Consider the following 27,817-nt stretch of genomic DNA (forward strand, 5'->3'; position numbering starts at 1 on the left):
TGCTACGTTTGTTTTGGTTTGTTTCCGCACTCCACTTTTGGCCCCACCCAAACCACGATGCTGCTTTGTGATTGGTCCAGTCTGACGCTCTACCAAACTGGACTCTGGACTTTAGATTTTCAACTTTAAATCTCATTTTTGTGTTTGCTGCATCTGGACGACGGACGTTTCCATCGTTCATGTTTCAGAAGCTGCAGACTCACGGCTGAAACAAACTTTAGAGTTTCAAAGGATGCTTCATTGTGATTGGTCAGAGAGACACTGTGCTCAACTGTGATTGGCCAATTCTGGATGAAAGGCGGGACTTGCACGTTGATTGACAGTGAGTGAATGTATTTTATACCCTGGATGTGTGGAGGTGTAAAAGTCAAAATACTGTTACTCTTAAGTATTTATCAGTCTTAAATAGGTTAAAGAGGAGGTATTCTACTAAATCCACTTTTTAGAGCGTTTTCTCATGTTCTAACACTGTTCCCTCATCAAAAACATGTCTGTACGAGGCTCCGCCCACAAGCCCCATGCTCCACAAATACAAAAACACGACACAAAACTGTACACTACGACTTCACAAACCTGGTGTGATGTGCAGTAATTTCATTAGTGAGATGCAGCTGATTGTGTTGTGATGGTGCTCTGAAGGGGGAGGGACTTAGCACAGAGAGCAAAGAGAGAGGAGACTCAAAAACAAAACAAAAAACGGATCGCTCACGTTCCTCTTCTGTTCGGTTGTTCAGTGGGTTAAAGGTGGAGCTGTGGTGGAGGACGTTGGTGCTTTGTCTTTAAAGGTGCAGTGTTTGGATTTGTTGTTGTTGTTGTGATGTCACTTCCTGGTCCATCAGCTCAAAACAGTGTTTACAGTTTCCTCTTTTGTAGCGACGACACGACTCAGGGAAAAAAGAGATCGCAGTCGTTTAAAGCTCCATTAAAGATCTGAGGACAGGGGGCGCTGTGGGACAGGAGGAGGGGCTGAGGACAGAAGGAGGGGCTGAGGACAGGAGGAGGGGCTGAGGACAGGAGGAGGGGCTGAGGACAGGGGGCGCTGTGGGACACTTCTCTGACTTTATCTTCGTTAAATCGTTTCTCCTGTTCAGCCCAAAAAGGCGACGCTGCTGCGATTTTGGGCACAGTAAAAATAAAATTAATTGAATTTAAATGTAACGAGGTCACACACACAAGCTCGCGTTAGCCTAAGGTCGCGTTAGCCTAAGCTCGCTTTAGCCTAAGCTCGCTTTAGCCTAAGCTAGCGTTAGCCTGAGCTAGCGTTAGCGGTGATGACAGACTCTTATTTACGTTTATTTGAGGCTAAACTGTTTGACCAAGAAACAAAAAGATAAAAATCAAATGTGAAGTTTCTGGTCGGACCCGGAAGTGACATCATCACGTAACAGCTCTACGGCGTCAGTCTTATGCATCGCCGTGGTGATGAAGCAGGTGACGCCAACGGGCCAAGTTACAGGTCACATCCGTGGAGAGGCGATGCCGCTTACAGTAAGAGCACAGAGCCAAGAGCCAAAGGTCAGGAGTATCTTGCCGGAGGATTATAGAGCCTGAGAGACACCGGAGCACCCAGAGGACACGGGCAGAACATGCGTGTGCTGTAGACTGCAGCGATGCATCATGGGAGCTCAATCCTCTTTAGTCCACAGATCTGTAAGTGACCAGATGGACTGGACGCCTCAGGGTGAGACTCCTGATCCTCCTGTGGCACAGTGCTTATCCTGACTCCTCCCTCTCACCAGGAGGTTGTGGGTTAGATTCCTAAGTCACTACTATCATTGCCACAACTACTGCAATCACTACTACTGGTACTTTAACCTCCTGAGTCCTGGCGTCCTCATATGTGGACAACACATTTTTGGTTTGTCTGGGCCACAGTGCAAATTATTAGAAGAAGAATAACAGCAACAATGTAAATATATTATATATATTCATTTTTAACAGTTTAGAATGTTTAGAATATTTAATTTAAATGTTTTTTTGTTTTTCTTCCTGCTCCTGTCTCTTCACACGAGACACTTTGTTCCAAGAGACACATTTGTTGTTTCTCATTTAGTTTTTACATTTAGGACAAATGTTGCTGTTTTCAGGGTCTTAATAAATAGTTTTTGCAAATCATTATTATAAATGTTTTATCAAAATGAGTAAAATGTCACATATGAGGACGTTTGATTTACATAATTTTTTTCTCAGAAACGACATAATGTAAAAATATAATTCTTTGTATTTAGACTCATCAGGTCCAATCAGAACAAACAAAGAGAAATTAAAGCATCTCATGCAAGAGCCCGGGTCTCAGGAGGTTAATGTTACTACTACTGGTACTTTAATGTTACTACTACTGGTACTTTAATGTTACTACTACTGGTACTTTAATGTTACTACTACTGGTACTTTAATGTTACTACTACTGGTACTTTAATGTTACTACTACTGGTACTTTAATGTTACTACTACTTTATTACTACACGGGGAACATGAGATCAGCTTCTCTCGTTTAGCGACAAACTCAGGGCCAAAGTCGGCGGCCATTTTGTCTTTGTCAGCGTTAAGGAAATCAGGAAGAAGAAACTTACACGAGCTTAATCCTCTGTAATCCAATCACCGAGTCACCAAACGAGAAACCAGGCCAGACCAGGGCTAAACCAGGACTCAACCGGGACTCAACCGGGCCAAAGTGGGCTAATCCAAGACAGGAATAATTCAGATAAAACTCACCTGAACCAACTGCAAACTGAGAGAACAGACTGACACAGCAAAGTGCTCTTAATCTGAAAAACGTCTGGATTTCATCTGAAAACCCAGACACAAAATGTGGTTGTGTTTGTAGAACTGAACCAGGTCCAAACGTGAAGTGTGTACGACGGGTCTGCGCGTTTCCAGCACGACGTGGTTTGGTGAGATAGCATCTGTGCTAAATATTTATCATAGTTTTACGTCAGTTAAGTGTCAGTTTGTGCGAAGAAAGAAGAAAAGTACAAAAACACAGGAAGTAGAGCTGAGATCTAAAGCAGAATCTCAACAGAAAAAACTGTTGACTAGCAGTTATAGCGGCTAATCTAGGTCCGACCGTGAGTATCATAGCAACCAAAGAGCCAATCAGGAGCGAGGCCCGTGTGTCACATGTGCTGCGTCCAACCAGGAAGTAAAGTTATAAACGTCACCAGGATTAAAAAAACAGACAAAACGAGGCTCCATGAAACGATGTTGAATCATACACACTTTAAAGAAACACTGCAGGACTTTTCTGTCACAGGGTTAATCGTCTCCATGGAGATGTTACTGGTCGGCTCCTGTTCTGAGGTAAACGGTTTAGTCTCATGTCTGATTAAATGTTCAACAATAATGTGACTGTGGATCATTCAAGAAAATGGAACCATCGAGTCTGTGATGCCTTAAAATAATAAAGATTTACAAACAAGTGTGGATTTAACAGGACTAAACCAGGACTAAACCAGAACTAAACCAGGACTAAACCAGAACTAAACCAGCACTAAACCAGAACTAAACCAGCACTAAACCAGAACTAAACCAGGACTGAACCAGGTCTAAACCAGGACTAAACCAGGACTAAACCAGCACTAAACCAGGACTAAACCAGCACTAAACCAGGTCTAAACCAGGACTAAACCAGGACTGAACCAGGACTAAACCAGAACTAAACCAGGACTAAACCAGAACTAAACCAGGACTGAACCAGGACTGAACCAGGACTGAACCAGGACTAAACCAGGACTAAACCAGAACTAAACCAGGACTAAACCAGAACTAAACCAGCACTAAACCAGGTCTAAACCAGGACTAAACCAGCACTAAACCAGAACTAAACCAGAACTAAACCAGCACTAAACCAGAACTAAACCAGGACTAAACCAGGTCTAAACCAGGACTAAACCAGAACTAAACCAGGACTAAACCAGGTCTAAACCAGGACTAAACCAGAACTAAACCAGCACTAAACCAGGACTAAACCAGCACTAAACCAGAACTAAACCAGGACTAAACCAGAACTAAACCAGGACTAAACCAGGACTAAACCAGCACTAAACCAGAACTAAACCAGGACTAAACCAGAACTAAACCAGGTCTAAACCAGGACTAAACCAGCACTAAACCAGGACTAAACCAGAACTAAACCAGGTCTAAACCAGGACTAAACCAGCACTAAACCAGAACTAAACCAGGACTAAACCAGAACTAAACCAGGACTGAACCAGGACTGAACCAGGACTAAACCAGGACTAAACCAGGACTAAACCAGAACTAAACCAGGACTAAACCAGGACTAAACCAGCACTAAACCAGGACTAAACCAGAACTAAACCAGGACTAAACCAGGTCTAAACCAGGACTAAACCAGCACTAAACCAGAACTAAACCAGGACTAAACCAGAACTAAACCAGGACTGAACCAGGACTGAACCAGGACTGAACCAGGACTAAACCAGGACTAAACCAGGACTAAACCAGGACTAAACCAGAACTAAACCAGGACTAAACCAGAACTAAACCAGGACTAAACCAGCACTAAACCAGGACTAAACCAGAACTAAACCAGGACTAAACCAGGTCTAAACCAGCACTAAACCAGAACTAAACCAGGACTAAACCGGGACTAAACCGGGACTGAACCGGGACTAAACCGGGACTAAACCAGGTCTAAACCAGGACTAAACCAGGTCTAAACCAGGACTAAACCAGGTCTAAACCAGGTCTAAACCAGGACTAAACCAGGACTAAACCAGGTCTAAACCAGGTCTAAACCTGTACTTTACTCCAGGCCTGATTATATTTGCTGTATTATTGATTATCAGCAGATTAAAGCCCTCCTCTGGGACTTTCTCAGAGGCCTTACTCTCTGATAGAGAAGGCGGGAAACAGTCAAAGTAAAATTTGAATCTGTCACAGGACAAAACGCTGAGAAATGTCATTTTACTGTGGATCACACCTGAGCCTCTGCAGCGCCCCCTTCAGGACACACAGGGGCCTCTGCGGCGCCCCCTTCAGGACACACAGGAGCCTCTGCGGCGCCCCCTTCAGGACACACAGGAGCCTCTGCGGCGCCCCCTTCAGGACACACAGGAGCAGGGGCGCCAGGTCTGCTTCTTTAGAGCGACTCTGGGCTTCTGTTTTCTATTCCTCTTGTAGTTTAAGAGTCTTCATTTATTTTTGGCTCTTTCTCCTGAGAAACACTTTAACGCCATAAAAAAAGGAGATTTCTTTTACTTTTTTTGTTCTGTTTTAGGTTAATATAATGTTATAATAATGTCAAATTATTTCCTTAAATTAATTGTTTTGTTGTTTTGTCAAAGCAACAGGTAAAAAACTACATAGACCATGATGCTTTGCTCCATTTCAGCGCAGACAGTGTGAAAACATAACTGTTATTCAGGACTCCTCAAGTAAGAGTAAAGTTACTTCAAAATAATATTACTCAAGTAGAAGTAAAAGTCTGCAGCTAGAAAAGTACTCTGAAAAATACGATTTCTTTAAAAAGTTACTCCAGTAAATGTACCTGAGTAAATGTACCTGAGTAAATGTACCTGAGTAAATGTACCTGAGTAAATGTACCTGAGTACTACCCACCTCAGGAACTTTAACACAACAAAAAACACAAGAGAGAGTGAACATCCTGATAGAGCAGCACACACTCCAACAAAATGTCCTTTATGTGGTTTAGAAATTAGATGGTCAAGTGTATTTGGGCATTTCAGCTCATATCACCTGTGTGTGTGTGTGTGTGTGTGTGGGGTGGGGGTGTGTGTGTGTGTGTGGGGGTGTGTGTGTGTGTGTGTGTGTGTGTGTGTGTGTGTGACACTTACACTGTCCCTAAAGTGATAAATAATACACAAAACTAAACAAATAAAGACGTGTGTGTGAATCCCCCGCTCTTTGGTCGTCTTTCTGAGGCAGGGGTGTTTGTTTTGGTCTTTCTCACTTTCAGAGTCTCTGTCGCGTGTTTCCGTCAGATCCTGGCAACCCGCAGACAACATGGCGGCCGTGAGGAGCCTGCGAGTGTCCCTCCCGCCCCACAGCGGCTCCGAGTGCTCCGACTCAGAATCGGACCGGGACCCGCGCGAGGCCGAGCCCATGGAGGTGGAGGAGGGAGAGCTGGAGCCGGAGCCGGGGCCCGGGCCGGGGCCGGGGCCGGAGGACGTGTCGGTGAAGCGGTCTCTGAAGGAGCTTCTGCCGGTGAGTAGGCCGCACAGACCGGGGACTCGCGTGTGGAGCTGCCCGAGCGGGACGCGCTCTGCCCCGGCCTGAGGGTCAGCCGCGTCCCGCTGACAGCCCGGAGCTCGTGGACTGTTTTACCTCTGATTATGTGGACACTGTGGACATATGTGGACATGTGTGGACATGTGCGCACCGCAGGGTTTGGCGCTCATTCTGCGCTCATTTCTTTACCAGGCGCAGTTCACGCTGCGAATAAAACGTGAAATCAGATAAACAACTTCCCTGAAGTGTCCTCGTGTGAAGTGTCCTCATGTGAAGTGTCCTCATGTGAGGTGTCCTCGTGTGAAGTGTCCTCGTGTGAGGTGTCCTCGTGTGAAGTGTCCTCGTGTGAGGTGTCCTCGTGTGAAGTGTCCTCATGTGAAGTGTCCTCGTGTGAGGTGTCCTCGTGTGAAGTGTCCTCGTGTGAAGTGTCCTCGTGTGAGGTGTCCTCGTGTGAGGTGTCCTAGTGTGAGGTGTCCTCGTGTGAGGTGTCCTCGTGTGAGGTGTCCTCGTGTGAAGTGTCCTCATGTGAGGTGTCCTCGTGTGAAGTGTCCTCGTGTGAGGTGTCCTCGTGTGAAGTGTCCTCGTGTGAGGTGTCCTAATGTAAAGTGTGAAGTGTCCTCGTGTGAAGTGTCCTCGTGTGAATGTGAAGTGTCCTTATGTGAGGTGTCCTAATGTAAAGTGTGAAGTGTCCTCGTGTGAAGTGTCCTCGTGTGAAGTGTCCTCGTGTGAAGTGTCCTCGTGTGAGGTGTCCTCGTGTGAGGTGTCCTCGTGTGAAGTGTCCTTATGTGAGGTGTCCTCGTGTGAAGTGTCCTTATGTGAGGTGTCCTCGTGTGAAGTGTCCTTATGTGAGGTGTCCTAATGTAAAGTGTGAAGTGTCCTCGTGTGAAGTGTCCTCGTGTGAAGTGTCCTCGTGTGAAGTGTCCTCGTGTGAGGTGTCCTCGTGTGAAGTGTCCTCGTGTGAGGTGTCCTCGTGTGAGGTGTCCTCGTGTGAAGTGTCCTTATGTGAGGTGTCCTCGTGTGAAGTGTCCTTATGTGAGGTGTCCTCGTGTGAAGTGTCCTTATGTGAGGTGTCCTCGTGTGAAGTGTCCTTATGTGAGGTGTCCTAATGTAAAGTGTGAAGTGTCCTCGTGTGAAGTGTCCTCGTGTGAAGTGTCCTCGTGTGAAGTGTCCTCGTGTGAAGTGTCCTCGTGTGAATGTGAAGTGTCCTAATGTAAAGTGTGAAGTGTCCCCGTGTGAAGTGTCCCCGTGTGAAGTGTCCCCGTGTGAAGTGTCCCCGTGTGAAGCGTCCTCATGTGAAGCGTCCTCATGTGAAACGTCCTCATGTGAAACGTCCTCATGTGAAGCGTCCTCGTGTAAAATGTGAAGCGTCCTCGTTTTGTCTAAAATGGAGGACACGCCTCTTTGACAGATTTGCACCTGTGGGCGTGTCACGTGTCATAATCGTGTCTTCATAGCCCCGCCCCCTCTCTGTGTTCAAACGCCTGGGGTTTCTTCACATTCAGCTCCAAAATGATACAAATGATTCTCGATGTACTGCACCTTCTGAACAGGGACACACCGATCTGATACCGATACTATGGATTTAAGTCGTGCCGATTCCCGATACCAACCAATACCAGAGCAGAGACTAAAGACAAAAGTATTTATGTCCTGAAAACTGGTCCAGACGATATTTGTCTCATTAACAACACAACAGTTTGTATAAACAGAAATTCAAACAGTACAAGTTTTTTGGGACAATGACGAGTTCTTCTTCTTCTTCTTCTTCTTCTTACTCTTCTTCTTCTTACTCTTCTTCTTCTTACTCTTCTTCTTACTCTTCTTCCTCTTCCTCTTCTTCTTACTCCTTGCTCTTTTTCTTCTTCTTCTTATTCCTTACTCTTCTTCTTCTTCTTACTCTTATTATATTGACTGAAACGATATTTAAAAGCCGATATCTGATGCGGCAAATGTTTTAGTGTTGCCGCCGGTATCGGATCAGTGCGGCTCTAATCATGAAGTGTTTGTTTTGTTTAGGACACGAGTCGCAGATATGAAAACAAGGCTGGAGCTTTCATCACCGGGATCGACGTCAACTCAAAGGTCAGTCCTGATTAATCACGATACTAAAATGTAAAACTCCACGTCGATACCGATACCACGATGATAAAAACACTCTTTCTTTAGACGATATACTGTCATTTTCCACATTAAACAGTAGTACTTTGTGTTATATTCCCATGTGGCCTGCAGGTTTTTATGTACTAACATGAAATATTTACAGTACACAAAGGGTTTTTTAGTTTAGTTCAGAGTGTGGGAAAAAGTATTTGTTTATAGTCCGAAGTTTAGTCGATCTTAAACTTGTGAGAGAAACAGCTCAGATCATTCTAAAGATAATCATAAAAGACTCGTTTCTGTCCTGTGAATGTGACTTTTTAGTATCGATACCAGCTCAGATGAGTATCTAGTTTCGATACTAGTTTTAATATCAGTTACTGTCTGATTTTTGATCCTAGTCCTGATGTGGAGCCCAGTTTAGTCCTGGTCCTGGTCTGAGTTTAGACTCTGTGTTTCAGGAGGCCATAGAGAAGAAGGAGAAGAGAGCTCAGCGTTTCCATTTCCAGGCTGAGGAGAGCGCCCCCCAGAGGAACGTCTGCCTCGACAAGGACAGCATCAAGAAAGGTACACATGGTCTAGTCCTGGTCTAGTCCTGGTCTGGTCCTGGTCTAGTCCTGGTCTAGTCCTGGTCTAGTCCTGGTCTAGTCCCGGTCTAGTCCTGCTTCAGTCCTGGTCTAGTCCTGGTCTAGTCCCGGTCTAGTCCTGGTCTAGTCCTGGTCTGGTCCTGGTCTAGTCCTGGTCTAGTCCTGGTCTAGTCCTGGTCTAGTCCCGGTCTAGTCCTGCTTCAGTCCTGGTCTAGTCCTGGTCTAGTCCCGGTCTAGTCCCGGTCTAGTCCTGCTTCAGTCCTGGTCTAGTCCTGGTCTAGTCCCGGTCTAGTCCTGGTCTAGTCCTGGTCTAGTCCTGGTCTCGTCCTGGTCTAGTCCTGGTCTAGTCCTGGTCTAGTCCTGGTCTAGTCCTGCTTCAGTCCTGGTCTAGTCCTGCTTCAGTCCTGGTCTAGTCCTGCTTCAGTCCTGGTCTAGTCCTGGTCTAGTCCTGGTCTAGTCCTGGTCTAGTCCTGGTCTCGTCCTGGTCTAGTCCTGGTCTAGTCCTGGTCTAGTCCTGGTCTAGTCCTGCTTCAGTCCTGGTCTAGTCCTGCTTCAGTCCTGGTCTAGTCCTGGTCTAGTCCTGGTCTAGTCCTGGTCTAGTCCTGGTCTAGTCCTGGTCTAGTCCTGCTTCAGTCCTGGTCTAGTCCTGGTCTAGTCCTGCTCTAGTCCTGGTCTAGTCCTGGTCTAGTCCTGGTCTAGTCTTGGTCTCGTCCTGGTCTAGTCCTGGTCTAGTCCTGGTCTAGTCCCGGTCTAGTCCCGGTCTAGTCCCGGTCTAGTCCCGGTCTAGTCCCGGTCTAGTCCCGGTCTAGTCCTGCTTCAGTCCTGCTCTAGTCCTGCTCTAGTCCTGCTCTAGTCCTGCTCTAGTCCTGGTCTAGTCCTGGTCTAGTCCTGCTGTAGTCCTGGTCTAGTCTTGGTCTCGTCCTGGTCTAGTCCTGGTCTAGTCCTGGTCTAGTCCTGGTCTAGTCCTGGTCTAGTCCTGCTTCAGTCCTGGTCTAGTCCCGGTCTAGTCCCGGTCTAGTCCCGGTCTAGTCCTGCTTCAGTCCTGCTCTAGTCCTGCTCTAGTCCTGCTCTAGTCCTGGTCTAGTCCTGGTCTAGTCCTGGTCTAGTCCTGCTCTAGTCCTGCTCTAGTCCTGGTCTAGTCCCGGTCTAGTCCCGGTCTAGTCCCGGTCTAGTCCCGGTCTAGTCCCGGTCTAGTCCCGGTCTAGTCCAGGTCTAGTCCCGGTCTAGTCCCGGTCTAGTCCCGGTCTAGTCCCGGTCTAGTCCTGGTCTAGTCCTGGTCTAGTCCTGGTCTAGTCCTGCTTCAGTCCTGGTCTAGTCCTGGTCTAGTCCTGGTCTAGCCCTGGTCTAGCCCTGGTCTAGCCCTGGTCTAGTCCTGGTCTGGTCCTGGTCTAGTCCTGGTCTAGTCCTGGTCTAGTCCCGGTCTAGTCCCGGTCTAGCCCCGGTCTAGTCCCGGTCTAGCCCCGGTCTAGCCCTGGTCTAGTCCTGGTCTAGTCCTGGTCTAGTCCCGGTCTAGTCCCGGTCTAGTCCAGGTCTAGTCCAGGTCTAGTCCTGGTCTAGTCCAGGTCTAGTCCTGGTCTAGTCCTGGTCTAGTCCTGGTCTAGTCCTGGTCTAGTCCTGGTCTAGTCCTGGTCTAGTCCTGCTTCAGTCCTGGTCTAGTCCTGGTCTAGTCCTGGTCTAGCCCTGGTCTAGCCCTGGTCTAGTCCTGGTCTAGTCCTGGTCTAGTCCCGGTCTAGTCCCGGTCTAGCCCTGGTCTAGCCCTGGTCTAGTCCTGGTCTGGTCCTGGTCTAGTCCTGGTCTAGTCCTGCTTCAGTCCTGCTCTTGTCTTGCAGCGATCCCTCTTGTGCGTTTGGAGGCCCTGCACATGTCGGGGGTGGATGACATGAGTACCCAGGATGTGTTCGGGTACTTCAGAGAGTACCCGCCCGCTCACATCGAGTGGATCGACGACACGTCCTGTACGTTACCTCATTTTATCATTTCAATCCGTTTGTTTACAGTGGAAAATACTCGAGTACAGTTTATTTGTAAACTACTCGACACCTTTAACACGACTTTGATGCTCAAAGTTTAAAGTCATACTGCGGAACATTCCAGGGGAAAACCCAGGCCTCACAGAAGTCTGTCTCTGCAGGTAACGTGGTTTGGTTGGACGAGGACACCTGCGTCCGAGCGCTCGTCAACACCAGCCGCATGCCCCGCCCCTCAGACACTGTCCCCGCAGACCAGACGGACGCCGCAGACGACCAATCAGAGAGCAGCAAAGGTACAGACAGCCAATCAGAGAGCAGCAAAGGTACACTCAGCCAATCAGAGAGCAGCAAAGGTACGGACAGCCAATCAGAGCAGCAAAGGTACACTCAGCCAATCAGAGCAGCAAAGGTACGGACAGCCAATCAGAGCAGCAAAGGTACGGACAGCCAATCAGAGAGCAGCAAAGATATACTCAGCCAATCACAGCAGCAAAGGTACGTGACCTGAGACAACAGTGTTTCTGAGCTGTTCCCTCGTCACAAACGCTGAAGAGGTTTTAAGTATCATTCATGCAAGTTTGAGTAATCTAGAGATCTCTCCCGGGCCGTATTCAAACCCTCCTTACAGTTAGCAGTACGAGTCTGTACCAGGCTCCGCCCACAAGCCTACATCACCCACGCTCCCACACGACAATCCTCCTCCATAAATAAACAAAAACAAGACACCAAACTGTGCACTATGACGTGACAAACCTGGTGTGATGTGCAGGAGTTTCATTAGTGGGATGCAGCTGATTGTGCTCTGAAGGGGGAGGGGCTTAGCACAGAGAGCAAAGAGATGGGAGACAGAAGTAAAAAGATATTTACTTCACCAAAGCTAACGATGCTAATGAACGTGTGTGCCAGGATGCAGAGGTCAAAGGTCGGACGACGACGATGAGGAGGAGGATGAAGAAGAGGGGGAGGTGGAGGAGAAGAAGGAGACGACAGAGACCGTGACGGAGGGACAGGTAAGACACACTGTTCTGAACACCAGGGGGCAGCACTGACACTGCACCAGGAACAGGACTTTAGAGAAGAGAGAGACAGAGAGAGGGAGAGAGGGAGTAAAGATGAGAAGAGAGAGGAGACGAGAGAGGAGGAAAGACAAGAAGAGAGAGGAGGAAAGACAAGAAGAGAGAGGAGGAAAGACAAGAAGAGAGAGGAGGAAAGACAAGAAGAGAGAGGAGGAAAGACAAAAAGAGAGAGGAGGAAAGACAAGAAGAGAGAGGAGGAAAGACAAGAAGAGAGAGGAGGAAAGACAAAAAGAGAGAGGAGTAAAGACAAGAAGAGAGAGGAGGAAAGACAAAAAGAGAGAGGAGTAAAGACAAGAAGAGAGAGGAGGAAAGACAAGAAGAGAGAGGAGGAAAGACAAGAAGAGAGAGGAGGAAAGACAAGAAGAGAGAGTAGACGAGAGAGGGGGGAGGATTAGTGGGAGAGGAAGGAGGTAAAAGAATGAGGAGAAAGAGAGGAGCAGAAAGGGGAGGATCAGAGGGAAGAGGAGGAGAGGGGAAGGAAAGAAAGGGTAAAGGAATGTAGAGAGAAAAGAGAGAGGAGGGGAAGAGGAGACTAGATAAACGAGAGCGAGCAGTGGTGAGTGCAGTATGTTTATAATGTTATCTGTGTGTTACATGTGTGTGTTACATGTGTGTGTTACATGTGTGTGTTACATGTGTGTGTTACACGTGTGTGAGTTACACGTGTGTTACACGTGTGTGTTACATGTGTGTGTTACGTGTGTGTGTTACGTACGTGTGTTACATGTCTGTTACATGTGTGTTACATGTGTGTTACATGTGTGTGTTACATGTGTGTGTTACATGTGTGTGTTACGTACGTGTGTGTTACGTACGTGTGTGTTACATGTGTGTGCGTTACATGTGTGTGCGTTACATGTGTGTGCGTTACATGTGTGTGCGTTACATGTGTGTGCGTTACATGTGCTTGTTACATGTGTGTTACATGTGTGTGCGTTACATGTGTGTGCGTTACATGTGCTTGTTACATGTGTGTTACATGTGTGTGCGTTACATGTGTGTGCGTTACATGTGCTTGTTACATGTGTGTTACATGTGTGTGCGTTACATGTGTGTGTGTTACATGTGTGTTACATGTGTGTGCGTTACATGTGTGTGTTACATGTGTGTGTTACATGTGTGCAGTAGTTCACTCTTGTCCGTGGTGTACACTCGTCTCTGTTTCTTGTGACACAGACACATTTGTCATTTATGACAGTGGGACTTTTTTAGTATCGACACCTGAGAAAAACAAGTTATTTTCGTCACTAGTTTGTTTCATATTTTCAAATCTTTGGACCTGGACGTTAGAATAAAGTTTATATTGTTCCAGCTCCAGGACCTGTCTGGAGCGGAGGTGGAGTCTCTGATGAGGAATGACCTGCGACCTGCCCTCAAACCTTTTAAAGGAAACAAACTGCTGCTGCGATTCGCCACACACGGTGAGTCGTGTGACGCGGCGAGTCGTGTGACCGTCCTGAGTCGTGTGACGCGGCGAGTCGTGTGACCGTCCTGAGTCATGTGACCTTGTCCGCTCACACTGGTTTTGTTTTCAGACGATAAAAAGGAGCCTGGAGCCGCTCGACGCAGCAGATACTACATGAAATATGGAAACCCCAACTACGGAGGCATGAAGGGCATCCTCAGCAACTCATGGTACCACCTTAAGACCTGGTTTAGACCTGGTTCAGACCCAGTTCAGTCCTGGTTTAGTCCTGGTTTAGTCCTGGTTTAGTCCTGGTTCAGTCCTGGTTCAGTTCTGTTTTGTTACAGGAAGCGTCGGTATCATAATCGTCGGATCCAGAGGGACGTCCTGAAGAGTAAAAAGCCTCTGATCGGGGACAGTCTGGGCCACACCCCCCCGTACCCCCACAGGCACTCAGGTGAGTACCCCACAGCACCTACAGCCACAGAGAGAGCACCCAACAGCACCTACACCTACACAGAGAGCACCCAACAGCACCTACACCCACACAGAGAGCACCCAACAGGACCTACACCCACACAGAGAGCACCCAACAGCACCTACACCCACACAGAGAGCACCCAACAGCACCTACATCCACACAGAGAGCACCCAACAGGACCTACAGCCACACAGAGAGCACCCAACAGCACCTACACCCACACAGAGAGCACCCAACAGGACAACACCCACACAGAGAGCACCCAACAGGACCTACAGCCACACAGAGAGCACCCAACAGCACCTACACCCACACAGAGAGCACCCAACAGCACCTACATCCACACAGAGAGCACCCAACAGGACAACACCCTCACAGAGAGCACCCAACAGGACAACACCCACACAGAGAGCACCCAACAGGACCTACACCCACACAGAGAGCACCCAACAGGACAACACCCACACAGAGAGCACCCAACAGGACCTACACCCACACAGAGAGCACCCAACAGGACAACACCCACACAGAGAGCACCCAACAGCACCTACACCCACACAGAGAGGTTTTCACGTTGGACTTTTCTTCAGTTCATTTTGTTTCTCTCTTTTTGTAGCGGAGCTGGTGAACCTCCCAGAGGAGCCCATAAAGGAGGAGGAGGAGGACGAGGACGAAGACATGGACTCGGACGACCGCGTGGTGGAGTACAGAGAGAGAGGGGAGAGAGAGAGGAGTGCGAGGGGCGCGGCGCACAGCCGAAGCCCCTCCTCCGGCTCCTCCTCCGGCTCTGATGACATGGACTACGACCTGGAGCTCAAGATGATCTCCACTCCCTCCCCCAAGAAGAGCAAGAAGATGACCATGTACGCAGACGAGCTGGACAGCCGCCTCAAGAGCATCCGGTGAGGAACCACCCACAGTTTAATGTGTCCAGAGCTCAGTGAGTCGCACACGATGGAGCGGGGCAGGTGTTAAACCGACTCTTGTAACGTTACATCCTCATCACAAACACGTCTGGGTGTGTTTTACTGGACCTGTGTCCCGCTCTGAGCCGTTTGTGATGGAAACCGAAATCAATGTTTGTTTTTCCTCATTATCGACGTTTGTTTTTCCTCATTATCGTCGTTTGTTTTTCCTCATTATCGATTTTCACTCTGTGCTGTGTTTAGGAACCGTCTGGGCGGGGCAGCTCCTCAGAGGAAACCGTCGCCTCCGCCAAAAGTCACCGACGTGCGACAGCTGCTGGAGGAGAAGAGGCAGGGACAGAGGAGAGAGCACCCCCCGCAGGCGTCCACGGGGAAGACAGGTGGCGCCGCACACTCCTCATGTTGTCGTCACGACTGAACACAACTTTATTTGAATGTTGCTCTTTTTTTAACGTTTGCACCTGAACGCCACATTCCTCGTTCTAAACCTAAAACATAAACGTGCGGCAGAGTCATGTGACTAAAGCGTTTCATTTGTATCAGATGTTCATCACCGTTTGGGGAAGAGACGGCGCTCCACCTCCCCCCGCTCGCCATCTCCTCCGCGGGACCCTCCCCCTGAGCGAGAGCCAATCAGAGACGTGCACCGCAGACTGGGCGTGGCCAAAGACAGAAAGACGGGTACGTTTGTTTTATTCATGAAGTCTGAAACCGCTGATGCCCTCCCCGTGTGTCAGATGCCCTCCCCGTGTGTGTCAGATGCCCTCCCCGTGTGTGTCAGATGCCCTCCCTGTGTGTGTCAGATGCCCTCCCCGTGTGTGTCAGATGCCCTCCCCGTGTGTGTCAGATGCCCTCCCTGTAGTTTAGACTCTGTGATTATTATATTTGCCATCGTTTGTTTTTAAAGCAGGATTCTCTTTAAAGTTCATATTTTAAACTTTCCCAGGAGCATTTAAATTTGAGAGAAAACTGAAATCTGAATTTAAAACTAACCAAGAATGTCACGCGTGTCAGAACTCGTTTGTGAAGGTGAAACTGCAGGTTATGACTTATTTTACATAATAACTTTAATAACTTCGTTCTTTCAAATGGGATTTAGATTCTTGGATTAATGTAAAGTTCTGATTTTAGGTTTGAAATGTGACCCCTGAACAAAATCCTGAAATTAAAACTAAAATTAAAATCACGTGAGTTCGATGATAAAGTGCGTCCATTCTTCTACTTTTCAGGAGGTTTGTGGAGCCGTCTGGGTTCATCCGATGACGACTCTGCTCCTGTTCGTCGAGCGGCCTTCTCCACATCCACCAGGGCGGCGACAGAGAAGCGCAAACCTCGGGCGCACAGACGGGACACAGAAGAAGAGGAAGAGGAGGAGGAGGAGCAGGAAGAGGACTCACAGCTGCAGCGTGTTTGGGGCGCCATGATTAAAAAGAAACAGTCCAGCCACAAAAACGTGAAGAAAAGTCGCCTGGACAACCTGCCCTCGCTCCAGATCGAGATCAGCCGCGACTCCACCGACGAGTCCGACAACTGACTCAGAGAGTACCCCAAAAGCAGGCAGAGAGAACCCCAAAGACCAGACAGAGAGAAGCTGAAAACGAGGCTGAGAGAACCCTGAAAACGAGGCTGAGAGAACCCTAAAAAACAGCTAGAGTACCTCAAAAAAACAGGCAAAGTGATCCTCAAACCAGTCAGAGAGAGGCAGATGGAGAGCTTGAGAAACAGGCAGAGAGTACCCTGAAAACAAAGAGGTCAAAGGTTCATGTGGACCCGTGCGGAGGCTTCTGTCCGTCCTGTACCTGAGCCAACCACCGGGGGCAGTAGTGAACACAGATAAAAACAAAGTGATTAGAACAGTAAACGCTTCTCTCACCTCGTTTTCTTAACTCTGCCCCTCAAACGGGATCTGAACGCTGCCGTGTGCGCCCTCTGTTGGTTGTTTAAGAGAACACAGCCGTGACATTACAAACGTCTGGAGGTATAAATGCAGTTACGGTTGGAACGCACGAGTCTGTTTACGTACCAAAGGAGAACGTTAATGAGCCTGGAAAAAACGAGACAGGACCCAAAGTGCACTCTGAAAGGAATATTTACATGAATTAAAATGGCTTGAATTCAGAATATTGAAGTTTTGACAGTATTTAGTTGGATTTTTGGACTTGCCGACTTAATAAGTCACAAATCTTTATTACACAGACAGATAATTGTGCTTTAAATATGAAAAAAATAAATAAGACAGCAGTTTGTGAAAAAATCAAGTCCAACAAAATAAATCTTCCGCAGCCAAAATGACTCAGATGTTGCCGGGCAAATCTACACTGAAATATCTTTGTTTTATACAGAGAGATGAACCAAACGTGATCGGCCAATCAGATGTGTTTATTTCAGTGACTCGTGTGAAACTAAGGAGCTCATTGGTCACAGATAATTTACAAACAAACGCACATTTCTCCTCCTCAGATGAACAGTTTAGTGTTTCTTTCACTGATTTTGCAGCCATCTTTTTCAGTCCCTGAGATATTTTCATTCTTTTTTTTTTTTTTCCTCATAAGCCGCCATGTTTTGATCCCTCTCCCTGATTGGCTGATCCATCTGAAAAAGCAGAGCGTGATCAGACTCACGTCTCCAGAAATTATTATTCTGAATTCAAGTCATTTAAATTTATGCAGAAGTTCTGTTTTTGTTGTTATTGTGCCTAGAAATGGAGTGGACCAGAAAAAAAATGAAAGTAAATTACTCAAAAGAAATGAATTTTGGGAGAAACGAGACATTCCAGAGACGAGCCGCCGCCGCCGCCGCAGACGCCATTTTGGTCACGGGCAGGAAAGGGTTAAATTTAAACACCATAGAAACGTTTAAAAATGTGACGCTAGGACATGACGTCAACCGAGTTAATGGTTTCAGACGCCGTGGTGGCTCCCCCTGGTGGCACAATCCGTTACTGTTTTAATTTATAATCGCACTTTTGAGGCGCCGCCGTGGAGCGTCAAACCCGAAATGTGATTAAATGAGTGGACGCCATATCGAGGAAGCAGCAAGGAATGAATGATTTGAGACAGTGTTTATACAAGTTCACAGAATCCGAAAAAAATTTAAAAAAATGGATTTAGCGTGACGAGGCGGGGTTTGGCTGCGGACGCCGTGTGGGAGGAGTTTAAAGTCGCACAGATTCAAATGGCGTCTTTTCCAGTATTTGATGCAATAATATTTCCTGTATAAATTGTTCAGCTACGTGAAGTTACAGGAATTACACTGTTTTAACTTTTTTTTTTTTTTTGCTGCCTCCGAATGAGCTCATTTCAAACCGCAAGCAGCAATGGTGGCCTGCGCTCCATAGTCTATGAAACGTGATACTTGGTCATAATCTGCACGTTCCTCTGCCGATCGTGCGTTTATGCATCTGTTAAACAAAATGGCGTCTGTCAGAAGCGGCGTCTCCTGCGCTCATCCTGCTTCCTGATTGGTGGGAAAGGCTGGAGTCTGCTTCCTGATTGGTGGAGCGCTCTCCGCTGAAGACACTGGACCAATCCGCTCTCTGTTTGGTCTAAACGGCAAAACTTTGGACTGATCCTGATTTAGTTTGAAATGAACTTTTGTGACGAGAATCAGAACTTCCTGGATTTGAGTCTCCACTTTGTAAATAAATTTTTTTTTTTGTTTGATATTTGTTTCAGGAGTTTTTATTTTTCATCACAAACCCACCGTCGCTGACACAATGCCACACAATTACTGCAAATATCAAACCACAGATGTCCGTGTGTGTCAGATGCCCTCCCTGTGTCTCCGTAGAGTCTTATTCTGTGTAAAAGTTTAGACGTCTGCACACGTGGAACTCTTGGATTAGTTTAAAGTTCACATTTCAGTCTCTTAAATGTGAACTGAACCTCGATTTGGAAACATTAGAAACTTACTCTTTTCAGAAAAATTACAGTTCTGTTTTTTTCCCAAACTGGTTTACCATCTGAACTGTAGCAAAACGTTTGTGCAGAGGTGGACAAACGCTTTGACCCACGGGCCACAGTGGGTCTAAAATGTGACAGGGGGGCGGGGCCAGGTGTATATTTTACTTATGTAACATGGAGCAAAGCCTGAACGTACAAGGCTCATTGTACAAATTGTTTTCCAAATGTGTGTTAAATATGTAAATGTGCTGCCTCTGAGCCGGAGCCGCCCGTCCCTGTGTTGATAAGATCAGATCTGCTTTTATTAGTCCCACTGTGGGGAAATTCCAGTGTTGCACCGCACAGTTAAAGAACAGAAGGAAAATGGAACATGCAATAAAACGAGATAATAGATAAATAGATTAAAATAATTTAAAAATAGACTTAAAAATAAACTAAAAATAGACTCTAATAAAAAATAGACTTATGTACAATAATTATGTACAATGTGACAGTGCAGCTCATGAACAGAATAAATCTCAGTAAAGTGACCTCAGTAGACTCACATGTGTTCAGTTTTGCACATACGTGTGGATGACACATGTTCAGTGTTCTGTGTTCATCGAACAGTCTGAGGAAGGACAGACCTGAAACCTTCACACAGAGAGTGGATCAGTCACTGAAGCTGAAGAGCGTCCTGCAGGGGGCGAGACTCATGGACCAGCATAGAAATGACCTTAGCCAGGACCCTCCTGTCCCCCACCTCCTGAGTCCAGAGGACAGCCCGGGACCCTCCTGTCCCCCACCTCCTGAGTCCAGAGGACAGCCCGGGACCCTCCTGTCCCCCTCCTCTGTCTTACACACTCGGAGCTCTCTATCCACTTCTTTTCTTTGATAAGCTCATTTTTGCAGAAGGGCTGATGATGCAGCTCAAGTGCACCATCTATTGGGGAAATGTTGGTATTACAGGAGAAAGGTAAATTGAACAAGGCGGGCCGGATTAATAAACCCAAAGGGCCGTGTGTAGCCCCCGGGCCGTAGTTTGCTCTAGGGAGATTCAGGGCTGTTTAATAAAGACATGTAAAAGTCAATGATCTTAAAGCACATGATCTAAAAGGCGTTGTCTTCATATAAACGGCTGTGTTCGTTGTGGTTAAAGCTGCAGGACAGCTCTGAATCCTCTGGTGGAGTTTGCAGATTTGTTGAACTAGTTTGTGGTTAATATCTCTGCAACTACTTCAATTTTCAATTCAATTCATTTTATTTTTGTAACGCCCAAAATCACAACAACAGTCTCTCGAAGGGCGTTCATGTTTTGGTTGATGGGGGAAACCGGAGTACCCGGAGGAAACCCATCCAGACACGAGGAGAAACATGAAAAACTCCACACAGAAAGGCCTGGGCGACCCGGGGATCGAACCAAACACACAAAAACACAACAACACACAAAAACACACAACACACAAAAACACAACAACACACAAAAACACAACAACACACAAAAACACAACAACACACAAAAACACAACAACACAACAACACAACAACACACAAAAACACACAACACACAAAAACACACAACACACAAAAACACACAACACACAAAAACACACAACACACAAAAACACACAACAACACAACAACACAACAACACACAAAAACACACAACACACAAAAACACACAACACACAAAAACACAACAACACACGAAAACACAACAACACACAAAAACACAACAACACACAAAAACAAACAACACACAAAAACAACACAACAGGAAAAATCGGCCGGGCGAGGAGGAGGAGAGGGTCCATCTGTCATCGGGGCATCTGAAAGAGATACACTCCACAGGGGGAGTGGGACAGGGGACAACATGTGAATAGCATTGCTGATGAGAAAATAGGACAAAGTAGAGGATAGTGCTCAGGTTGCCATACTTCCCCCAGCTAGTTACTCCTACTGCAGCCTGTCTTATCCCGGGTTTTAATGTCCCTAACTCCCTCACTATGTAACCTGGTCTATACCGAAGAGGAAGGTTTTAAGCCTGGTCTTAAATACAGAGACTGTGGGGGCCTGTTTAACATCAGCAGGGAGTTGATTCCATAGCACAGGAGCTTGGTAACTGAATGCTCTCCCTCCCACTGTACTTTTGGACACTCTAGGAACCACTAATAGTCCTGCATTCTGAGAGCGGAGTGCTCTGTTTGGCTGGTACGGGACAATAGCATCTTGCAGATAGGATGGGGCCAAACCGTTTAGGGCTTTGTATGTCAGGAGGACGACTTTGAATTTGATTCTAAGCTCAACAGGAAGCCAGTGCAGATATTTTAGTACAGGACTGATGTGGTCTCTTCTTTTAGTTCCTGTTAGGACTCTGGCCGCTGCATTTTGGACCAACTGGAGGCTCCTTATAGTACTTTATAGTACTTTATAGTACTTTATAGTACTTTATAGTACTTTATAGTACTTTATAGTACTTTATAGTACTTTTGGGGCAGGCGGCGAGCAGAGAATTACAGTAATCAAGTCTGGAAGTAACAAATGCATGGATGAGTTTTTCAGCATCGTTTTTAGGTAAAATATTTCTAATTTTAGTTATATTTCGCAGGTGAAAGTATGTGGTTTTACAAGCTAGGTTTATATGGGCTGTGAATGAGAGATTTTGATCAAATAGGACTCCAAGATTTTTTACAGTAGGGCTAGAAGCTATACTCACATTGTCGAGTGAGATTATCTGGTCTGACAGAGAATCTCTTTGACCTTTGGGACCAACGACAATGACCTCTGTTTTTTCAGGATTTAAGAGCAGGTAATTCAAGGTCATCCAGGTTTTGATGTCCTTCACACAGGCACTGAGTTTATCTATTTGATCAGTCTGATTTGGTTTCATTGATAAGTACAGCTGAGTGTCATCAGCGTAGCAGTGAAAATTAATGCCATGTTTTCTGATAATGTTCCCCAATGGCAACATATACAGAGTAAATAGGATTGGACCAAGCACAGATCCTTGTGGAACACCACAGGCTACTTTAGAACAGGGAGAGGTGCTCTGGTTTATACTAACAAACTGGTACCTATCTGATAGATAGGATTTAAACCATTTGAGGGCGGTCCCTCTGATTCCAATGTCACATTCTAACCTCTGCAGTAGAATGTTGTGATCAATGGTGTCAAACGCTGCACTGAGGTCCAGTAGGACCAGGACTGAAGCCAGCCCGTTATCAGCAGCTAGTAGTAAATCATTTGTTACTTTAAGCAGTGCAGTCTCTGTGCTGTGGTGAGCTCTGAATCCAGATTGAAATTTTTCAAATATATTATTGTCCTGCAGGTGGCGGCAGAGCTGTTTCACCACAACTCGTTCTAGAATTTTTGAGAGGAAGGGAAGATTAGAGATAGGTCTATAGTTGACTAATTCATCAGGATTTAGGTTAGGTTTTTTCAAAAGGGGTTTAATCACAGCATACTTAAAGGACTGAGGAACGTAGCCATTTTCTAACGACATATTTAATATGTTATGGATGGAATCTATTATTAGGGGGAGGGCTTCTTTGAGGAGTCTGATTGGAATAGGGTCGAGCAAACAGGCTGATGGTTTGGACGACATGATGACTGAGGTAATCTCCACCTCATCAACAGGAGGAAATTTATCTAATATTATTAGAGGATCCATGTGGGATATTACAGACTGGATTAGCTCAGAGCTGATTTTTGGAGTAGCTTTGTTGATTTTGTCTCTAATGGTGTTGTAACGGCTAGTGCGAGTGCGGACCAAGGAGTGCAGTCTCGGGGCAAGTTGACAGTATTTATTTACAATTTGTGCAAAAGACAGTTCAGACAGTTCATTTATCACACACGGGACGTAGGCAGCGGGAGGCAGATCAGACGGGCGTAGGGCAGGAGCAGGAAACCCAGGACCGGAGCGGGAGCGGAGACAGCCAGGACCGGACCACAACGAGACCAGGGACAGGACCAGGGAAGACTGAGCAGGAGTGATCCAGAGAGCGGGAGCCAGAGCAGGAGACGGGAAGCGAGCCGGAGACCAAGACAGGACAGGAGGCAAAGCAGAGAGTCGACTGTACCAGAGCTGGAGCGCAGAGGCAGGAGCGGGAACGAGCAAGAGCAGGAATCTGGAAAGTGGCAAAAACTCCAATGAGCAAACAGACGGACAGGTAACAAAATACAAAAACCAGGCTGGAGCATTCACGTTAACACGCGGACGGTCTGGCTCTGAGTGTCTTCTGCCGAGTCCTCATATACTCGTCAGCAGGTGAAGGTAATTGTGCTGATGCGCTCCAGGTGCGTGTGGGAGGAGTCAGGAACTCCGCCCAGCTCCAGACAGGTAGGGGAGGGGGAGAGAGCACAGGAGGACAGGAACAACAGGCATCATGACAAATGGTTGTAATTTTGTAATCGAAGAAGTGAAGAAAGTCATCACAACTAATGTTCGAGGGGATAAGAGTCTCACACTTGTTACACTTTGTTACTCTTCATGTTACTCTTCAAGTTTTACTTTGTTACTCTTCATGTTTGTCATGACGTGGACTTTTCTGTTCTTGCTTTGTCTCCCTGTGTGCTCTTCCCCCTCCCTCACCTGCTTGTACCTGGAGCTGGGCGGAGCTTTCGGCTCCTCCCGCACGCACCTGCTCTCCATCTGGCTAATCACCACACCTGCCATGGATAAGAGGAGATGGGAGAAGACACTCGGTGCGAGATCGTCTGGTTGTACTCACCCTGTCTGTGCTGTGTTTGTCGTCTTCACTTGATTCCTGTCGTCCCTCTGTTCCTGTTGTGCTCCGGCCCTGGATGTCTCCTGCCCACTCTGCCCTACGCCCGTTTGGTCTGCCTGTTCCTGTGATCCTGTCGTGCCTGTCGTCCCGTGGGCCCTTCATGTTGTCTGTTCCTGTGTCCTGTGTTCCTGTGTTCCTGCTCACCTGCTCACCTCCGGATCACCCTCTGTTTGTACTTGTCCCGTTTCAACAATAAATCCTGTAAATATTCCCCGAGTCTGCATCCTTTGGTCCACTACACTCACCCGTTACGACAATGTTACTCTGTAACTTCACATGGCTGAGGAAAAGTTTAATTTATTTTACTAATTTACGTTTATCCATCAATGCACGAGGACATTAATAAGACAGTGTTTGCATATTTCATTCTTGTTTTCCCGTTGATGTTAGCCTCAGGTTCAGGGTCATCACTGTATCGTGAAAATAAGCCGTCATTTCACCAGGCTCTCCATAAAAAGACAATGCACAGCGAGTTATGAGTGAGATTTACCGATCATTTCATAAAGTTACACGGTGAGACTGCAGGGGTCATCGTACTTGAACTTGAGCCATTTGTTTGAACTCTGCTTTGTATTTTTTACTAAGTACAGTTTCTGGCTACTCTAACCACCTCTGAGCAGTATTGTTATCTGAAGTATGTAGTAGCAGTAGTATTTGCAGTAGTGGTCATTGTTTGAGTCCTATGTGGCAGCAGAGGTGCAGTACTAGTGCGGCGCGGATAGTCGGGTCTCTGAGTCCATACACAAGGACACTCAGACACTTGGGCAGAATGATGAGAAAAATGTACATCACTGTCTGAACCCGTGAGAAGATGAGACGCGACACGCTGCGGTACAGCGCCACCAGCAGGATGTCATGGAAAGTGGAAACGACCATCAGGCTGAGCTGGAACAGGTGCAGCAGCAGAGTGGTGCGAGCTTTACGCGCAGACGCCTGTAAGAGAGCAGACCAGACAATACAGAAGTGTATCTTAACTTGTTTTTTTATTGCTTTTGCATCGATGAGTCCATGAGGTTCGCACACAACTTCGTCCTCTCCTTTGTCCCCTGCCCTGACTCTTTATAAACAAGTATTTCATAATGAATTTATTCATTATATTTATGGACAGAGGTGCAGTCAAGGGCCAGAGGGGGTCCGGTTCAGGGGCCGGAGGGGGTCCAGTTCAGGGGCCACAGGATCATCTCTGCTGTTTGCAGATGATGTTTGTCCTGATGCTGCAGGACCTGCAGCTCTGGGACGGTTTGAGCCGAGTGTGAAGTGTCTGGATCAGAATCAGCTCCTCCAAATCTGAGGCCATGGTTCTTGACCGGAAAAAGGTGGTGCCCTCTGCAGGTGGAGAGTCTCTGCCTCAATTGGAGCAGTTCAAGTATCTCGGGGTCTTGTTCTGGAGGAGGATGGAGCGTGAGATTGACAGTTGGATCAGCGTCTGCAGTGATGTTGTCTCTGTGTCGTCTGTTGTGGTGAAGAAGGAGCTGAGTCCAAAGACAAAGCTCTGGATTTACCTCAGTCTGTTCACCTCATGAGTCTGGGACCGAAAGGACAAGATCACAGATACAAACGACTGAAATGGTTTTCCCTATCCCCCTCTCTAAGGGTTATAGATAGGGTGCAGAGCACAGGAGGAGCTCGGAGTAGAGCCACTGCTCCTCCACGTCGAGAGGAGCAGCTGAGGCTCGGGCATCTGCTCAGGATGCCTCCTGGACACCTCCCTGGGGAGGTGTTTTGGTCACATCCCACCAGGAGGAGGCCCCGGGGAAGACCCAGGACACTCTGGAGGGACTATGTCTCTCTGGCCTGGGAACGCCTTAGGGTCCCATCAGAGGAGCTGGAGGACGTGTCTGGGGTGAGGGAAGTTTGGGAGTCCCTGCTTAGACTGATGCCCCCGTGATCCGACCCCGGATAAGAGGAAGAAAATGGATGGATGGATAATAAATTCAGCCCCAGTTGAATAAAATTATTACCAGATAAAAGGACTTCTTAAAAATAGCCTAATGATTTGTTATATTGTAAAATAATGTCTTAAACTCTTCCACAGCAGCTTCAGAACAAAGACAGAGACATTAGATGATGTTTTAGCCTCTGTTTCAAAAGGTTCTAAGGTTTTTCACCATATTATTCATGTTTGAGGCCTGTAAAAGACAGAAGCCTGTCTGAAGCACATGGTGACTAAACATAAGGCTCCGTGAAGACATTGCAGAGATAAAACCAATGCTGTCTTTGTCATTTATAATGTTTTAGCTGTTTTAGAGCCTCCTCAGTCTTTAAGCTGCTCTGGGTGTTAGCTGCTGCATTAGCCCAGGCAGATGTGTGCGGAGGACGCGATTGTATCAGGACATCCACAAAGAAGGTTCTACTAAGGCCTGTGAGAAACTGCTAGATTACTCAAACCCTCCCCGACATGTTTTTAATGAGGGAGTGTTATAACAAGGGAGAAAAGCTCATAACTTAATAACTGAGTGCATTGATCTTTTTATCTTTTATATTATTGACACCACTCTTTGAGAAGGGATTATCTGTTCTTCAGAAAAAAGTCACTGAAATGGCCAAGGTTTGAAAATCTCATGGACGGATCAATTTGACTGAAACAAGAAATGTATTAAAACCATGTGAAACACCTTGAAACTAATAAGACGAGAACACTGGGATATAGAACAATGGGAGGGCATCTGACACACGGGGCTTTGAGGTCGGTCACCTGGTCAGTGGAGAGCGAGTGCGCTGCCCTCATCACAGCGGCGTAGGATCCTGCGATGGAGAGGAATGCCGCGAGGAAGAGCGAGTAGAGCAGGGCCTCGTCAAAGAGTCTGGACTCAGCGGTCGGGTAGAGCACCAAGCTGTTACACGTCTGCACCGTCTGCAGCGAGAGAGGGTCACATGACACCAAAGCACGAGGAAGGTCAGGGTCACGAGACGTCACAGGATTCTAAACTGACTGTAGTTTAACGCTGAGGTGGACGAGCCTTTTTACTGTCAAATATCAGAATAAATACAAAAGCAGAACCAGAACACTGCAGTAACATTTACAGATACACCGATCCAATACTGGAATCAGATATCGGCCTCCATATTCAAATATCTGATGGATCGGATATCGGTTTAGCCATTATCCTGGCCGGACATATAAATTGATGTAAGAACACTATTTACAGATCGTAGTTGGCCCAGAAAGTCTCATACTATTTGAATTTCTATTTATTCAAAGTTCTTCTGTCGTTAGTGGGTGATATATAAGAGCTAATTAACTTATTTGGATCAGCTTTGTCTTTTTGAATTTAGTTTTAAGGAAATAAATGCTCTTTTTAGTTGCTGTACTGACATTTGGGTATCGGCAGATAATTAAATCCAGAATAATGGAATCAGTATCAGAGCTAAAAAAGCTCGATCGGTGCATCACTAGTAACGTTTATGCTCATGGATTGATTTGTCCTGATGTATAAAAGGACCAACCCATTTGTAGCAGCGCCACAGCGGAGTTTGTCCATTTAATTATTGGACGTATCGACGTGAAACAAAAAACAACTTAACGAGCGCCCACCTGTGACCTCAGGACGAACAGGGCGGACGGCGGCAGCATGTAGCTCAGTCGTACCAGGATCATGATGATGGTGAAGGCCCAGGCAGCGAGACAGGCACAGGCGCTGTTTCTGGGTGTAGCTATGGCGGCGTGGCGGAGAGGCAGACACACGGCCACGAAACGCTCCAACGACATCAGCACCAACATGAGCGGCGAAAAGTCGTGCGAGGCGTGAGTCATCAACACCAACAGGGCGCACAACGGGAAGGACAGGAGCACCTGTACGTAGGCCAGAACGAACAGAACCTGAGTCAAAACCATCTGCAGCGTGTCGGAGAAGAGAAGGTGGAACAACAACACGTGACGAGCCGCCTCACGGAACACGGCTCGAGAACGGAGCGTGTACAACATCATGAAGTTCACCCAGAGGAACACGAGGCAGAGCAGACAGGCCGTGAAACCGGCGAGGGCACGCTCCAGCACCGACCTGGACTGCGCCGAAGCCGAGGAGTTCAACGACATCACGGACGAGGGTTCCACTTCTTATTCTCACTCAACTCTCCATCGAGCTCATGTCCCAGAGCAGCAAACTTTCTGCGCATCCACCAAACAATTTAAAAAAAAATGTATTTACAGATCAAATATACAATAACGTTCACTTAATTTGGCAGAGAGAAGGGATTCCCCACTGAGGAGCTCCCAAGGAACTCTGCCTTCCCTAATAATTTGTAAAATATCATACGTAACTCACAGCACAATCTTTCGTGTGATGTTCTGTCGAAAGTCTCAGAGTCTTTACTGCTCTCATGTGAATGAAAAGTAAAAAGAAAATGTACGTGTCAAAAGGGAAATTACTCTTTTGTTTGAGCAAAAATATATC

General features: G+C 46.9%; 2 protein-coding genes across 3 annotated transcripts; one reads left to right on the forward strand and one right to left on the reverse strand.

The window, feature by feature from the left end:
• Positions 1-5,974: 5,974 nt before the first annotated feature.
• ncbp3 (nuclear cap binding subunit 3) lies at positions 5,975-18,412 on the forward strand. 2 transcript variants are annotated; one of them, XM_055226631.1, is made up of 13 exons: positions 5,975-6,189; positions 8,230-8,295; positions 8,772-8,877; positions 10,727-10,852; positions 11,029-11,220; positions 11,774-11,877; positions 13,256-13,364; positions 13,479-13,578; positions 13,696-13,805; positions 14,446-14,731; positions 14,999-15,135; positions 15,299-15,436; positions 15,985-18,412. In XM_055226631.1, exons 1-13 carry the CDS (start codon positions 5,989-5,991, stop codon positions 16,287-16,289), a joined length of 1,980 nt encoding a protein of 659 aa, XP_055082606.1. In that variant the 5' UTR covers positions 5,975-5,988; the 3' UTR covers positions 16,290-18,412. The 2 variants fall into 2 exon arrangements, with proteins under 2 accessions (XP_055082606.1, XP_055082607.1); XM_055226632.1 differs by having other exon boundaries at positions 11,029-11,160.
• A 5,677-nt stretch (positions 18,413-24,089) lies between these two features.
• Positions 24,090-27,459, reverse strand: LOC117381517 (odorant receptor 131-2-like). Its single transcript, XM_033978498.1, has 3 exons — positions 26,959-27,459; positions 26,119-26,277; positions 24,090-24,356 (listed from the first exon to the last, which is right to left on the reverse strand). Exons 1-3 carry the CDS (start codon positions 27,457-27,459, stop codon positions 24,090-24,092), a joined length of 927 nt encoding a protein of 308 aa, XP_033834389.1.
• Between the last annotated feature and the right edge of the window lie 358 nt (positions 27,460-27,817).

The sequence above is a fragment of the Periophthalmus magnuspinnatus genome, chromosome 14 (assembly GCF_009829125.3).
Source record: "Periophthalmus magnuspinnatus isolate fPerMag1 chromosome 14, fPerMag1.2.pri, whole genome shotgun sequence".
NCBI lineage: Eukaryota > Metazoa > Chordata > Actinopteri > Gobiiformes > Gobiidae > Periophthalmus > Periophthalmus magnuspinnatus.